General features: G+C 35.0%; 4 protein-coding genes across 15 annotated transcripts in view; 3 read left to right on the top strand and 1 right to left on the bottom strand.

The window, feature by feature from the left end:
- The first annotated feature begins 120 nt into the window (after nt 1-120).
- On the top strand, nt 121-4915 carry LOC103317722 (tudor domain-containing protein 7-like). Of its 5 annotated transcripts, XR_001729719.2 has the most exons (13): nt 143-312; nt 684-752; nt 818-903; nt 1017-1838; nt 1922-2044; nt 2130-2612; nt 2702-3046; nt 3118-3413; nt 3493-3658; nt 3726-3850; nt 3933-4087; nt 4164-4638; nt 4728-4915. XR_001729719.2 is itself a non-coding variant. In XM_031930290.2 (12 exons), the coding sequence occupies exons 2-12, from the start codon at nt 737-739 to the stop codon at nt 4409-4411; spliced, it is 2847 nt and encodes a 948-aa protein (XP_031786150.1). In that variant the 5' UTR covers nt 121-312; nt 684-736; the 3' UTR covers nt 4412-4704. The 5 variants fall into 5 exon arrangements, 4 of the variants coding, with proteins under 4 accessions (XP_031786150.1, XP_016845284.1, XP_016845285.1 ...); XM_031930290.2 differs by lacking the exon at nt 4728-4915 and having other exon boundaries at nt 121-312; nt 827-894; nt 4164-4704; XM_016989795.3 differs by lacking the exon at nt 4728-4915 and having other exon boundaries at nt 136-312; nt 818-894; nt 4164-4704.
- On the top strand, nt 4829-7795 carry LOC100120642 (integrator complex subunit 9). Its single transcript, XM_003428083.3, has 8 exons — nt 4829-5011; nt 5317-5511; nt 5581-6232; nt 6301-6717; nt 6798-7009; nt 7088-7273; nt 7339-7539; nt 7617-7795. Exons 1-8 carry the CDS (start codon nt 5003-5005, stop codon nt 7731-7733), a joined length of 1989 nt encoding a protein of 662 aa, XP_003428131.1. The 5' UTR covers nt 4829-5002; the 3' UTR covers nt 7734-7795.
- LOC103317723 (FUN14 domain-containing protein 1) lies at nt 7768-13545 on the bottom strand. Of its 8 annotated transcripts, none has more exons than XM_032599798.1 (5): nt 13464-13545; nt 12664-12875; nt 10937-11098; nt 10662-10857; nt 7768-9232 (listed from the first exon to the last, which is right to left on the bottom strand). In XM_032599798.1, exons 3-5 carry the CDS (start codon nt 11089-11091, stop codon nt 9038-9040), a joined length of 546 nt encoding a protein of 181 aa, XP_032455689.1. In that variant the 5' UTR covers nt 11092-11098; nt 12664-12875; nt 13464-13545; the 3' UTR covers nt 7768-9037. The 8 variants fall into 8 exon arrangements, with proteins under 8 accessions (XP_032455689.1, XP_032455688.1, XP_032455687.1 ...); XM_032599797.1 differs by lacking the exon at nt 13464-13545 and adding an exon at nt 13270-13358; XM_032599796.1 differs by lacking the exon at nt 13464-13545 and adding an exon at nt 12336-12561 and having other exon boundaries at nt 12664-12816.
- Nucleotides 13398-13783, top strand: part of LOC100120693 (histone demethylase UTY) — a 63271-nt gene continuing 62885 nt past the window's right edge. Inside the window, exon 1 of the mRNA XM_008216478.3 lies at nt 13398-13739. Coding sequence (XP_008214700.1) covers nt 13672-13739 — 68 coding nt within the window. The 5' untranslated portion in view covers nt 13398-13671. The remainder of the gene's footprint in view (nt 13740-13783) is intronic.

The raw sequence follows: 13783 nt of genomic DNA, 5'->3' as shown, positions 1-13783 counted from the left end.
GCATTATCGCGGCATAGGTAATGTATATAGAAACCGGTGTATAGTATATGCGTATAGTTCCGTTGAAACGACGCTGCACTATATACACTTGATCTGCAAAACAAAAGCTCTTGTTTCACAGAAATTCAAAAGCATGAGGATGTTGGCACCGGCCGGACCCAAGTACCTATAGCTATATGTTGCGACACCTATTACTTGCTGTTACACTGCGTAGGCTGTAAAGTGAATGATGCGATCTTGATAAAAAATATGTAGTTTTGAAGTTACACTTGTTACAAGGATCGAAGCCTTAAGTAATCTGTGATATACAAGGTAGGTAAACGGTATTGTGAAAAAATAGGATATAGGTAACTAAATGTTCATGGTTTCGAGGATTGCTGATTTTCCCGAATTTCCTTTCGATTGTTGATTGTCTCATAATAGAATTATTCAATTTGTGATAATGAATGTCTTTTACAACTAGTGTGAATTTTAATATGGATATTTACACGATGTATTTAGATAAGTATAGGATGGTATGCATTTATATATAGTGTGTGCCTATTGTTGTTCTTCTGATGTCATCATTTTTTGAGACCTATACTCTGTAATACTGTATGAGCGTCTTTTCTTACTTCATAGGCAGTAGTTATATTTAGCAAAGTATCGGATTTTAGCCAAAATTAATAAAGATTTTTTTTCAGAATTTGTATTACGACGTACTATAACGTTCCTGGTGAACAAAGCTTTTACAAGAATGGATTTAAGTGAAGGTGAACAATTTGAGTAATTATCTGTCTTTTTTGTAAGATTTTTTTAACAAATCTCAATGTTCTAGTATCATTAGCAGCCAATGGGAGACTATGTTCTTTGAAATCTGTCAAAAAAGAAACACCTAAGAAAAGGATACCGTTGGTAATAAATGTATAGCTTCTATAGTTTATATGATATTGCTTCTTATGAAATTCTTTCGATAATATTAGAAATAAAGTATAGGCATTTACTTTCTATTTATAAAGATGATTGAACATTTTCAGGTGCCATATGTACCTCCTCACAGAAGAAACTCAAGCAGTACAAACTATGACAAACTTGCTACCAAACAATCAGATTTGAACTACAGTGATCATAGTTATGCAAGCCATAAACTTCCAAAAACTGAAAAAATGATTTATTCGACTAATGATTTATCAGATTATGATTTGTCAGTTTGTTCTAGAACAAATACCAACTTAAAAGAAGATATTGCTGTACATGAAAAGCAAACTTTTAAGTTTTCCAATGAAAACATTGAAAAAACCAACATTGAAATTAAAAGGTCTGTTTCTCAATCTACAATTGAAAGTGATGATTATTCAGGAACTGAAAGTTTTGAGATGTATAACACTGCAGAAGAGTTGACTTCAGAATCCATAATTTCTTGCAATGAAGATAAAGAAAGTGACATTAATGCACAGTCTCCATTCATAACAGAGTATAATGCTTCCAATACAAAAGTTGATTTGCCTCAAAAGTATTTAAATCTTCCAGTGGTTGAAAAGTATGGAAAAACACTGAGTAAAGTTAAAAGCAATGATGATATGCATAATGAAGGAAGTAATTTATCAATTAGTGCAACGCATAGTAATGGAAAAGTTTTTGACAAAGTGGAAAAAGTAAAAAAAGATAATTTAATTATTGGAAGGATATTGGATTTAGCTAATGTCTACATGAATGTTACATTTAAAGTAATGTTAACCGAACTATACAGTAAAAAATACAGTAAACATATACCATCAACTGTATTACAAGAAATTAATTTTGTTGTTTCTGTAAACAATGAATCAAAAATCAAGGATGTCACTCCTACTAATAAAAAGGTAGAACATTCAACTTTATTAATTTTGTCTTATTGTGCATTAATCAATGCTAAAAGCTAAGTAAAAACCAAACTTAATTTTAGATTGTTAACATAGGACCAAAATTTTTAACTTCTGAGGATATTGGCAGTACATTTTTGGTTAAAATTTATAACTGTAAGAGTATCACAGAAATTTGGGGGAAAATAACGAATGCCACTAATCTTGTAAGTGTTTTCAATTTTTTCTACTTCATTTCAATGTTCAAGGACAATCCTATGCTCCTAATCATTAATTAAATTTAAATCACAGAAAAAACTAGATGAGCTTTTAAAGGAAATGAAGAAATTTTATGATTCTGAAAAAATGGTGGCATCTAGCATCAAAGAAGGTGGTTTCTATGCAGTATATAAAGATGATTTTTGGCATCGTGTAAAATGCTTAAAGTGTGATAAATCTACTGCTTTGGTTTTATTCATTGATCAGGGTGATGAGTATACTTTCTCATTGGAAAACATTTTTGAACTTCACAATAAGTTTGTTTTAATTCCTGCACAAGCTATCAGAATGAGCTTATCTGATTTAGAAGATATATCAGACTGTTATGAAGCATTTCTAATTTTAAACGATAAATTACTTGAAAAAACTGTGTATGCTAATATGCTAGCTTACAAAGATAATTGTTGTACGGTAAAGTTATATCTCAAGATTTATGAAGAAAATATAAATATTGCCGACTTGGTGATTGAACAATTGTTTAAGACGTTTTTAAATCCAAAAAGTAGTATTCAAACAGTAAGTGATATTATTTAATAGCACTTCGGACATTTTCATTATAATAATCCAAATATATTTATTGAATGAGATTTAATGTTCATTTTAAGGAGGAATTGATGCATGTAAATGTTTCTTATATAAGTGATAATAAAATCTTTGTCCAGTTATTTAAGTCTAATAGTTACGCATATTTTACGAAATTATTAAGAAATGCAACAAAGTATCTTGATAATAAGAACTTACAACGTGTACAAAATTTAAATGAGAATGCCATTTATTTAGTTCAAAATCCTGATAAAAAAACATGGTATCGTGCAAAAATTATGAAATTCAAAAGTGAAGTAGCAGTTGAAGCCTTACTTATTGATACTGGCGCAAATATTTGTTTGAACAAAGAGGACTTTTATCATCTTGAAAAATTAAGTAGTATATTAACTAAATACCCAGAACAGGTGAGAAATTTAATAATAAAATATCTTTTGATTTTAAAATTAATCTTTTAATTTTGAACTAATTTGCACAGGCCATAGAAATTCAAGTTCATGAACTGTCTAAATTCTATGAACATGAAACACTTGAGCATTTTCAAAAATTAACGAAGTGTCCAGTTAATCTTTTTGGGTTATTTATCACAAAGACATTAGAAAATAATAACATTCCCACTATTCGACTTTTTAAGAAGGAATCTGACAATTCTTTAATTCCAATCAATGATAAGTTATTGCTTAACCAAAAAACTCAAGGTAGAAGCATGATTATAGTTCCACTAAACAAAACAGAATCATCAGATAATGATATCACGCATAATTATCAAAAAATGTAAAACTTTAAATTCATCTTCGAATTTGATTTTCGATATATATTCTGATGCATTTTCATCAATTTCTAATTTTACTAGGTTGAAAATGCGAGAAATGCAGAGATCGTTATCACTGCTGTCTCTGAGTACAGTTTTGGATCCTCCTAAGATTCCGAAACATTATTGTGGTGTGCATATTATCTCTGCAGATAATCCATCAAACTTCACGATACAGCTTCTATCAAGCAAATGTGGTGAACTTAAGGCATGAAATTTATTTATAAAAACCTATATTATTATAATAGTTTTATCTGATAAATATTTACTTTTAGAAACTGGGATGCGAACTTTCTGATGCTTGTAATTCCTATAAAGGTTCACCACTTACTGTTAAGACTGTAAAAATTGGTCAATTGTATGCTGCTAAATATGATGATTATGATAACAAATGGTATCGGTATGTACATACTGTAATACAATAATCTAACAGATTTTATGTATTCAGAATAAATAATGCATATAACATTAATTTCTTATAGAGTTTATGTTTGTCAACTTATGACTGACACTAAATCAGCAAATGTATATTATTGTGATTACGGCTATTACAAAGAAGTCAATATAGAAAATATAGTACCTTTAGTAAGTCAATTTCATCAGTTGCCTTATCAAGCAGTTTGGGCTCAATTATATGGTAAATTAATTTATTTTGATACAAAAACAAGTGATTGAAATACAAAAGTCAATTAATTACTTTAAATTAAATTTAGGTATTAAACCAATATTTGAAAGGTGGACATTAGATGATGCTTCCAGATTTAAGGATTTAACGCAGCTAAAAAATTTTGCCTGCATAATCAAAAGCAAAGAATCTTTTAAACCCCAATGTTGTCAAACTCTGATACCAATAACTGTTGAAACAGTTTACAGCTTGGAACTAGTTGATAATAGCACCGAAGACGACATTTATATTGCCGATATATTAGTAGAAGAAAGGCGAGCACTAAAATGTAAATAATTACCTATGACAGAGATTGACCTTCATCATTTTTTATACATTTGATACACGATCCTACAACATTTAAGACTGAGGAAGTAAAATGTTATGAGATTTGTCAAAGAAACAGATTTATTTTAAGTTGCATAGTGATTCAATTGAGATATGAAATTAGTATTCCGTTATGTTACAATTGATTCAATTTTTAAAGAGAGAATATGACTATAAGTTCACTGCTGACTGTTAAAGTATTTATGAAAAACTTATACAAAGTAACCTATACTTTACGAAATAAATATATTTGTTAAAACAAACTTGTTTTTTTCTTTTTATCTAGACATATATTTAGTACACTGCAAAGAAAACTTGCTGTTGCGTGTGCGTGTTTTTGAAATAGCCACCTATCTTTACCTGATACGATATATGTGACGCACGCGCATATATATATACCTATGATATATAGGTATGATCGAAGAATTGAAAACATGCGTGTTTGATTACTAAAAGAGCCAAAAAATCGGAGTAGATATGTAAAAAATAGAAAAATGAAAGGAAATATTATATATATTTATCTCGTGTGATTCATTTATAAGAAATAGAAAATATATCAAGATGAAATTGGTAAGTAGGGATTGTTGAAATTATTATTAACTTATGTTTTCAAAGTTGTTGTTCAAACATTTTTAACAACGTAATTTCACATATTATTCCATTCAACCAAAATTTTGATAACATATTCTGTAATTAGATACTTAAATTGTTGAAATATCGGCGGTAAAAATACTCAAATATTGATACAATTCAGATAAATTATCAATAGGTTTGAGGCTATGATTTCTAACCTCATAACTAAGCGATTGCATCAACAATTGAAATAAAAGAATATGATTGCATATGATAATAATAGCATTTCTCTTATTTTACAGTACTGTTTATCAAGTGAGCCCACCAAACCATGTTTGGTGCTCACATTCAAGGGCATCACATTGATGCTGGACTGTGGTCTAAACATGCAGTCCGTCATGAATTTCATGCCTATGCCGATGGTACCAAGTGCCAGATTCAATTCATTACCCAACTGGGTTCCTAGAGATAATTATCAGGATTGGCAAATTGAAGGAGTAAATAATTGTAACCTATACTTTACAACATCTTAACAAGTATGTTCATATCTATAAATTTCTTTTCAGGAGTTGAAAGAATGTTGTGGACGAGTATTTGTTGACTCAACTCCAGAGTTTTGTCCTCCTCTGGAAAAAATCATAGACTTTTCCGAGATAGATGCTATATTGATATCAAATTATACCTGTATGTTAGCTTTGCCGTTTATAACTGAAGGTACAGGATTTAAGGGTGCAATATATGCAACAGAGCCAACACTGCAAATAGGTAGGTTCTTCATGGAGGAGCTTGTGGAATACATAGAACAGGCACCCAGGGACACAATGGCTAGGCACTGGAAAGAAATGTTACACGTGCTTCCACCACCTCTGTCAGACTGTCTCAAACCAAAGTCTTGGAAACATATTTACTCTATGGCAGCTGTGAATTCAGCACTAGCTAATATTCAGTTGGTTGGTTATGACCAGAAATTAGATATTTTTGGAGCACTGGCTGTGACCCCCATCAGTTCTGGTTACTGTTTAGGAAGTAGCAATTGGCTCATATCTAGCGATCATGAAAAAGTTGCTTACGTGAGTGGATCTTCCACACTGACGACACATCCAAGACCCATGGAACAAACAACATTGAAACATGCCAATTTGCTTATCCTGACAGGCTTGGCTCAGATGCCTGCTGCCAATCCTGATACTATGCTGGGAGAACTTTGTATGACAGTTGGTAAGCTTTTGATTCTATGCTTTTTTCATAACCATAAGCAATTACTAAGATTAATATCTATCTTTTAGCTATGACTTTGCGTTCTGGAGGTTGTGTTTTGATACCCTGTTATCCATCTGGTGTAGTATACGACTTGTTTGAATGTCTCAGTTCACATTTGGACAAATCAGGGTTTGCTCAAGTACCTCTGTTTTTCATATCACCTGTGGCGGAAACGTCTTTAGCTTACTCCAACATATTGGCAGAATGGCTTTCAACAAACAAACAGAATAAAGTATATCTTCCAGAGGAACCTTTTCCTCACGCGTTTCTCGTGAAAAACGCTAGACTAAAGTACTTTACTTCAACTTATGCTGAAGGATTTAGCACGGATTATAGGCAACCCTGTGTTGTTTTCTGTGGCCATCCAAGTCTTAGGTTTGGTGATGCTGTACATTTCATACAGATGTGGGGTAACAGCCCTCAACACACGATAATATTCACTGGTAAATTTTTCATTCTAACTTCGAATAGCAAATTTTAATTCACTTTCTTAGACTAATGAATCCTGAATAAACTATTACAGAACCTGACTTTCCCTACATTGAGGCATTAGCACCTTTCCAACCACTTGCCATGAAAGCTGTTCATTGCCCAATAGATACCTCATTGAATTTCACACAAGCTAATAAATTAATACGAGATTTAAAACCCGATAATCTTGTGATACCGGAACGTTATATGCAACCGCCCATGACGGCGCCGCATAGGGCAGACCTTGTAATTGAACCAGTTGGGGTAAGAAATCAGTTACATAATTTTACATAAATGGTTTTGGCTTTTTTTGCTTACTCTTTAGTCACATTTTGTGTTCAGGAAAAACCACTGATTACCTTTAAAAGGGGTGAGGTAATAAAATTACCCTTGAAGAGAAGAAGAGGAAGAATTTTCATTGAACCAGAATTGGCTGATAATATTATTCCCAGTGAAATTAGGCCGGGCCTGAGTTTGGCTTCCGTGAGTGGAGAGCTTGAAGTCAAAGACAACGTTTATACAATAAAGGTAATTGCTATTTTGCATATTTTTATCAAAGCAAGAACGTAAATTAACGAATACTTTTTCCACAGAATATTCCAAGCAGATCGAACGGTGATAGAAAACGTAAAGGATCCTCAAGCAACCCAGTGCCAGTAAAAGAAGAACTGATGAAAGAGAGGAAACACGAGTATGGTAACTTGGATCCTCAAGAACTTCTGCAGAAGTTGATCCAGGAAGGTATCACCGGTGCTAAATTGCAGCACACGCCCACATCAATCAGTATTCATTTGGTATGCAACTAATTGAATAATCCAAATGTTTGAAATCATTTTCACGCTTCGAAATCAATGATTATTTTCTTTTCTAGGATGAAGATACGTATATTCAAATTAGCGACAATTCGACTCACATATTTTGTAAAGCCGACCAAAAATTAAGACGAAAGCTTAGGAACATAATTATGCAGTGCCTGAAAAGATTTTAGTTAAGCTGGTAAATAATCGAAGAAGACAAATAAATTTTATTTCTTTTATACATGATATATAATCATCGTTTATTGTGATTCATTGAACTAAACATCGTTTATTGCCTTGCTAAAGCACAAGGTCACACTTTGATCCAATATACAGACTTTTCTTGTTTAGGTGCTACATCGTAAATACTATTCAACAAGTAGTATTCCGAGAAAGTCTGGAACTTTCGTTATTTTTTCCGACATCATTCGTTGCGATGATGTGCCTACTATTCTTACCTTCTCACTTTTTGTTCTCAAAGGTATATAATTAGAATCATACATAAGCAAATCACATCGATAAATATAAATAAATCGTTCACTGAGTGCGCAAAAGCGAGTGCTGACTTATTTTGCCAGAGTACAGAGATAATACAATATGTACACATTGAGTAACAGTCCAAAATGCAAAGTAATCTCAAAATAAGCCACGAACAAATAAAAAATCAGAATTTTCGCGAGAAAAGAAAAAGTCGATCGAAAACTTATTATACTGCTGTGACTAGCTAATTAAAGTACATACAATGATAAAAAAAATCATGGTACAATATCAATCAATGACTTAGAGCTACTGGGTTTTCTGATAACAGTTGATGAGTAGCAGGTTGTACGGTCTAAGAGTACGATTACTAAGATTACGCCTCCCTATCGTCTTTTTCTTTTGTTTCTTGATCGTGCTGCATTTTGAACGTAAATACCACTTCTGCAGTTGGTCCTTCTCGACGTCACCGAATCAAAGTTCTTTGGTCTTGCGAGATTCCAAAGATCGCGAACATTCAAATCCGTCGAGCATGACGTTCGGCTGATTTGACTGTTCGGAGTTCACCCGAGGGCTTTGATAATCAATTTCCCGAAAAATTATTCGCCACGAGGTTTTAAAAAACATGAAAAAGTATCGTGTAATTCATCTTTACAAACAAGTCTTGGCATACGAGTATATAATCTCCATCGAAACGAATTATCACGGATTGTCAAGTAAATCAGTATACAAATCAGTCTCCAAAGCCCAAGTACACGAGAACTCTCTGACAATCTTCATCCGATCCAGCCCAAGCTTCCAGAAGTGTGCCGATGTCGACTCGCCGCGCTCACAGGTATTCCCTGACCTGCTCCCGGCACCAGGCCCTGAATACGTAGAAGTTCCTCTTGGCATCCTCGAAGAGTTCCATCGCCTTCTTCAGGACGTCAGCCTCGTCGACAACCTCAACGCTGACGGGTTCTGGAGCTGGGAGCGGTTTTTTGCGCGTATTTATGATCAAAGCGCAGCACTCGCTTACCTAGTTGGCCGAGGCCATACCAATCGCGACACCCGCGGCGAAAGAGAAGAGGAAGAAGTGGATCTCCCGGGCGCGGATGCCCGAATCGCCGCCGCCTGTGCCGCAGAGGTTCTGATACCAGCGACGGGTGCGGGTCTCGCCGTTCTTCAGTAATTGCTCGGCTTTGTCCAGCTTCTTGTCCACGTACCTCTCCATCTGCGAACACCGGGTCACGGGAAAAAATGCGTTATATATAATTATATACTCTGATGGGTTTCAACGTTGATTTTATGTAAAGTGGAGCATAGGTTGTACTCTGAAAGTAGTCTAACTACAAAGATAGACAATTAGACATAGTAGGTAAAAACGTTACGTAAGATATAGTTGAATAATTAATAATTATAGAAAGTGATTAGATAATTAGTAAGCTCTTAAGAGTTAACATATAATTATATATACATTTTTTCCCGGAAACTGTCCAAGGTTTGCTGCTTTCTAATATAATGAATAAAACACGGTTTCTCAAAGTTGAAAAACTTATTTTTTATTGTTCAGCAATTACACATAAGACAGTCTTATGCATTTTCCTAACAGTTTTATCTATAATAAGATATGTGATTGTGAAAAATTGATGCATTATTTATACATTAGCAGCAAGTGACTAAAAATGAGAAAGCTGATTATTTATTGACTGATTAACCAACTTATCAGTTGAGTTTGTACAATGGATCAGAGAGTAACTTATCTGTATACATTTTTTCGTAAAAAAATCGAGACTGACTAAATTAGGGAATTATAACTACCGGATGATAAAAACGTCTAAAAATGCGGAAGAGTTACGATTCAACGTAATAGTACGAGGTATATTTTTTAAAATTGGAATAAAGTTTTTTCTTGAATGATTTTTAATCAGTCAGTATCAAACCACTTTCACGCCATGGCAACGTCCTACAACAATTGATCGGTGGCAAAAAACTTTAGGCAAAGTTCTGGCATTACTTTACGAATAACGGCACAGTGTAAATCGTATCTATATAAATACTAGGTATAATATTGTTGACTTAAACTTGAATTTTAGAATGACTAAATTTTTACTTAACGCAAACAAAAAGTAAACGATGTTTCAATGTCCAGATTGATTTATATTACAAAACCACAAAATTCGATAACTAGAAATAAGAAACAAAAAATTTTGCATTTCACATTGCAAATTCATACAAACTCATATACAATTCCAATAAAAAATTAAATGTACACAGGATAATTTTTTGTTTCATTTTTGAAGGAGCAACGCTAGATAATTATGAAGCTAGGCCAATTATAAAGCCACCAAGAAAACTGGTAGCCAAAAATGTGTTTGCTTGACAGAATTTCCCTACCTGAAAATCATACATAATTTTGATTCAAATAAAAGAACTTGATCTTTTGTACCTCTTTTACACTAGAGGACCATCTGAGGCAATAACAATTACAAGAGTTAAAAAATCATGCGATAAAAAAAAATAAGTTACACAACATTTATAAGTATTATGCAGTAAAGATAGTGTAGTATACTTTAGTGTCATGTGACAATGATAGGACACTCATATGATTCTCTAGTATAAGTAAGAGTAGAAAGTGAGTTTCTTATAATTAGTATGCTTACCTTGTCCATGAGTTTAGGACCCTCGCCAGTTAATTTCTCTTCAACTTTATCGGTGATCTTATCAGCCTTCTTTTGAATCTTGTCCCAGTTAATCTTAATATAGCCCTGGTTTGCTGCAACTTGGAGCATAATAATTCCACCACCAACTGCAAAGGCAGCAACTTTGCCCACTTTCATCGTAATAAAGCCAGTTGCCCTGTCATTACATTAAACAAATATTTTCAGTTACAGATCTGACTATTTTATTTTTTTGACTAATATGTCTACCCCCTTACCATCCTGATGCAGTTCCAATAACTATCTGCTTAGTCGCTGAAGTTTTGCTGACGTCACCCAAAATTTTCTCTAAAAAGCTTTTGGCATCTTTGGCTACATCAGACACCTCTCGGTTGGCATCTTCCTTGCCTTTCTTTGACACGGGAAGACTCATTTTGATTCTGAACAGGAAAAATAACAAAATATTAGTTGCAAATAATGAGCTGCAGGAATATTGAAAATGTAACTTGTTTGATGATGTTACATTATAAATAAACTTGCTGTGGGTGTTAAATCAATAAAGACAGTGTATGTATCAACAGAGGATAAAACTTTGAACATGAAACTTTTGTAACAATTCAAATTCAAAGTTCAAAAACAATAGTCAGACCTCTTTGAAAATAAGCTTGAAATTATCACAAATAATGCAAGAATTTTCATGCTATTTACAGAGAAATTGCATAATTTTCTTTACATATCTATATTGATCCGGACTGTACATATAGACTTACATAAATAAGGTATTTTGGTACATGTCATGAAAAGGAATTCAACTGACTAGACAGTGATCACTTGAAATGATCAAAATAAAAAAAGATGTGGAAAATTGAAAAACATTGAATCGAGTCTCAGCATGATGCTATAACCATAAAAATAACCTATTGGCTACTGACCTAGAACATAGTACTAGGAAATCAGTAATGAACAAGTTGTTAAAATAATAATGACAGAATGAGATGATGAAATCTGAAGATGATGACTAACACCTATTGGATACCTCAAAAAGACAAGGCCAATGTCGTAGTAGTAACAGAGATGCGGTCATTAATTATTAATAAGTGAGTAATACGCAAAAAATAAATCGACTTAAGTGTTATACTTAAACTATCATACTTCAAAATTTAGAAACTTTACAATCGTTACCCGGGCTTTACACCTAACCCACAACTCGCGAAAAAAACGAGTTTAAAAAAACAACAATAATCCCGTTAACAAAGACGCAGCGATAACACTCGGAACAAAGCTAATAACACATCATTGCAGCGAATGCACTAAAGTACCTATAAATCCACCCGCGCAACGACAATAATAACAACAAAAGAACGAACGTTGCACCGAAATCGGAGCAGGCACAGCTCCTCTCCGAGCAAAAATCAATAATCCGGGGCTCCGAAAAAATGTTCTCACCGAAAATCGAGCGCCTGCAACTAGAAATTCCGAGTAAGTATCTCAAGTCCTGCAGGCTTTCGCGCACACAGCAGACTGAGGCGAGAAAATATCGATGAGCAAACTCCGCGACGTCGAGTCTCACTCACATTCGCACATAGCACACAGAGTTTATTGGGAGTCGAGCGAATCGTGAGGGGTAATATCGAAGGATATGAAAGAACCAGTCGTGTCTAGAGGATGAATAGCTACCGTTTCACGATCTTCGAGGCCGTGGGCACAGGCGCGAGCTTCTTTTTGCGCGGTTCGGGCATCCGCTGCTCTCTTCCACAGTAGAGTGTTAATATATACCAGAAAGAGAGTAGAGAGGGGAATGCTATATATATATATATATACAGTGCACAGGGGTACAACGAAGCGTCGGTTACACAGAGAGACAGATGTGCTCGCGCACAGTGAGGCTACAGGAAGTCGATTACTGAGCACAATATATATTACTTTGCAGTATATAGGTATAGGTATTACTTGTATAATAGGAGCAAAATGCAAAAACTGCAGGTTTTTATCGTCGAAACCTCACCTATCGTCCAGGTATAACGAGACAAGTGGTCGAGGGGTTGATGATGCCGCGGCGGCACTGCTGTGCGGTCTGCTCTAGTTTTCTTTTGACAGATCGAATGCAGCGACGACGGAAGGTACGGAGCGCGCGCGCAGGATCGCAGTTGCAGAATGATCACATTGTGCGGGTGGGAGAGAGGATGTGGTGGGGGCGCAGTCGAGGCCACAGCTGATCTAGTGCAGATTGATTTTTATCAATTAAACGGTGATTTTTTTTTTAATTTTGTTGGATTTTTTCTCCGAGAGGAAGATTAATCTAAAATTAGTTAGTTAATCGAAAAAGTATCTTTTTTATGTAAAAGGTTTCTCGAAAGAATGAAAAAAATTGCTATGAAAATAAGTTTTAGTTGAAATCAAGTCGTTCTCACGATTTTACACATTCGATGAAATCCATTGCAAAAATTGCAATTAATTTTTGTATTCTCGCGCCAAAAGCGACGACCGTAACCTACCGCCCTCTACCAGCAAAGCTCCCACGTTCGAGAGGTTAGAATTTCCTAACCTTTTCAAATCAGTTAAAATTGCGCTTCATGGCCATAACCCCCCACGTATGTACATGCATGCATACATGTATATGTATATCCGATATATACGTATAGTGCAGTCTCAGTGTGCAATATACACAAGATGTGGGCGCCGCGTTCGCGTAACCCGTCCCGTGGTGGACGTGTGTGTAACAACCATTAATCGTCCCCCAGCCCCGCGCTCTGCCGCGCCAGAGCGCTTGGTTACATCCGTCCGTCGTTGTCTCGTGCTTATAACCTGAAACCGCCGTTGCCGCCGCCCGGATCACGATGAGTTGACGTCGTCGCGCGTTCCCCGAGTGCGTCCGTTTCTACCGTCGCGGATAGTCTGTACAATTTTGTGAAAAAAATAAAAATGCCGCTCGCCCGTTGATCGAGCGAGTGCGAGATTGTTCTCTCTGTGCCTACCGATCGGTGCCGCCGAGCTGCGGGACTGTGAGGAAAACATGGCCCAGGAAACGGACGAGATCAACCTCACGTCCCAGGAGCTGCAGATACTCTCCGAACTTGACAGGTTAGTTTGCTCGCGATGTGTGTTTTAGTGAAGGATCTATTGTG

This window comes from Nasonia vitripennis, chromosome 4 (assembly GCF_009193385.2).
Source record: "Nasonia vitripennis strain AsymCx chromosome 4, Nvit_psr_1.1, whole genome shotgun sequence".
In the NCBI taxonomy this organism is placed as follows: Eukaryota; Metazoa; Arthropoda; class Insecta; order Hymenoptera; family Pteromalidae; genus Nasonia; species Nasonia vitripennis.
Note: the sequence above shows the minus strand (reverse complement) of the source record. Positions and strands in the feature narration are given on the sequence as shown.

Coding starts and splice junctions, on each gene's coding strand:
- LOC103317723 (XM_032599796.1), bottom strand. CDS start 12,397: ATGCCCGAACCGCGCAAAAAGAAGCTCGCGCCTGTGCCCACGGCCTCG. Junction 10,858..10,936: donor ATTGGAACTGCATCAGGATG/GTAAGGGGGTAG, acceptor ATGTAATGACAG/GGCAACTGGCTTTATTACGA. Junction 9,233..10,661: donor GTCCTAAACTCATGGACAAG/GTAAGCATACTA, acceptor CGGTGTTCGCAG/ATGGAGAGGTACGTGGACAA.
- LOC100120642 (XM_003428083.3), top strand. Junction 5,512..5,580: donor AGGATTGGCAAATTGAAGGA/GTAAATAATTGT, acceptor ATTTCTTTTCAG/GAGTTGAAAGAATGTTGTGG. Junction 6,233..6,300: donor AGAACTTTGTATGACAGTTG/GTAAGCTTTTGA, acceptor TCTATCTTTTAG/CTATGACTTTGCGTTCTGGA.
- LOC103317722 (XM_016989794.2), top strand. Junction 904..1,016: donor GGATACCGTTGGTAATAAAT/GTATAGCTTCTA, acceptor GAACATTTTCAG/GTGCCATATGTACCTCCTCA. Junction 3,047..3,117: donor TAACTAAATACCCAGAACAG/GTGAGAAATTTA, acceptor TAATTTGCACAG/GCCATAGAAATTCAAGTTCA.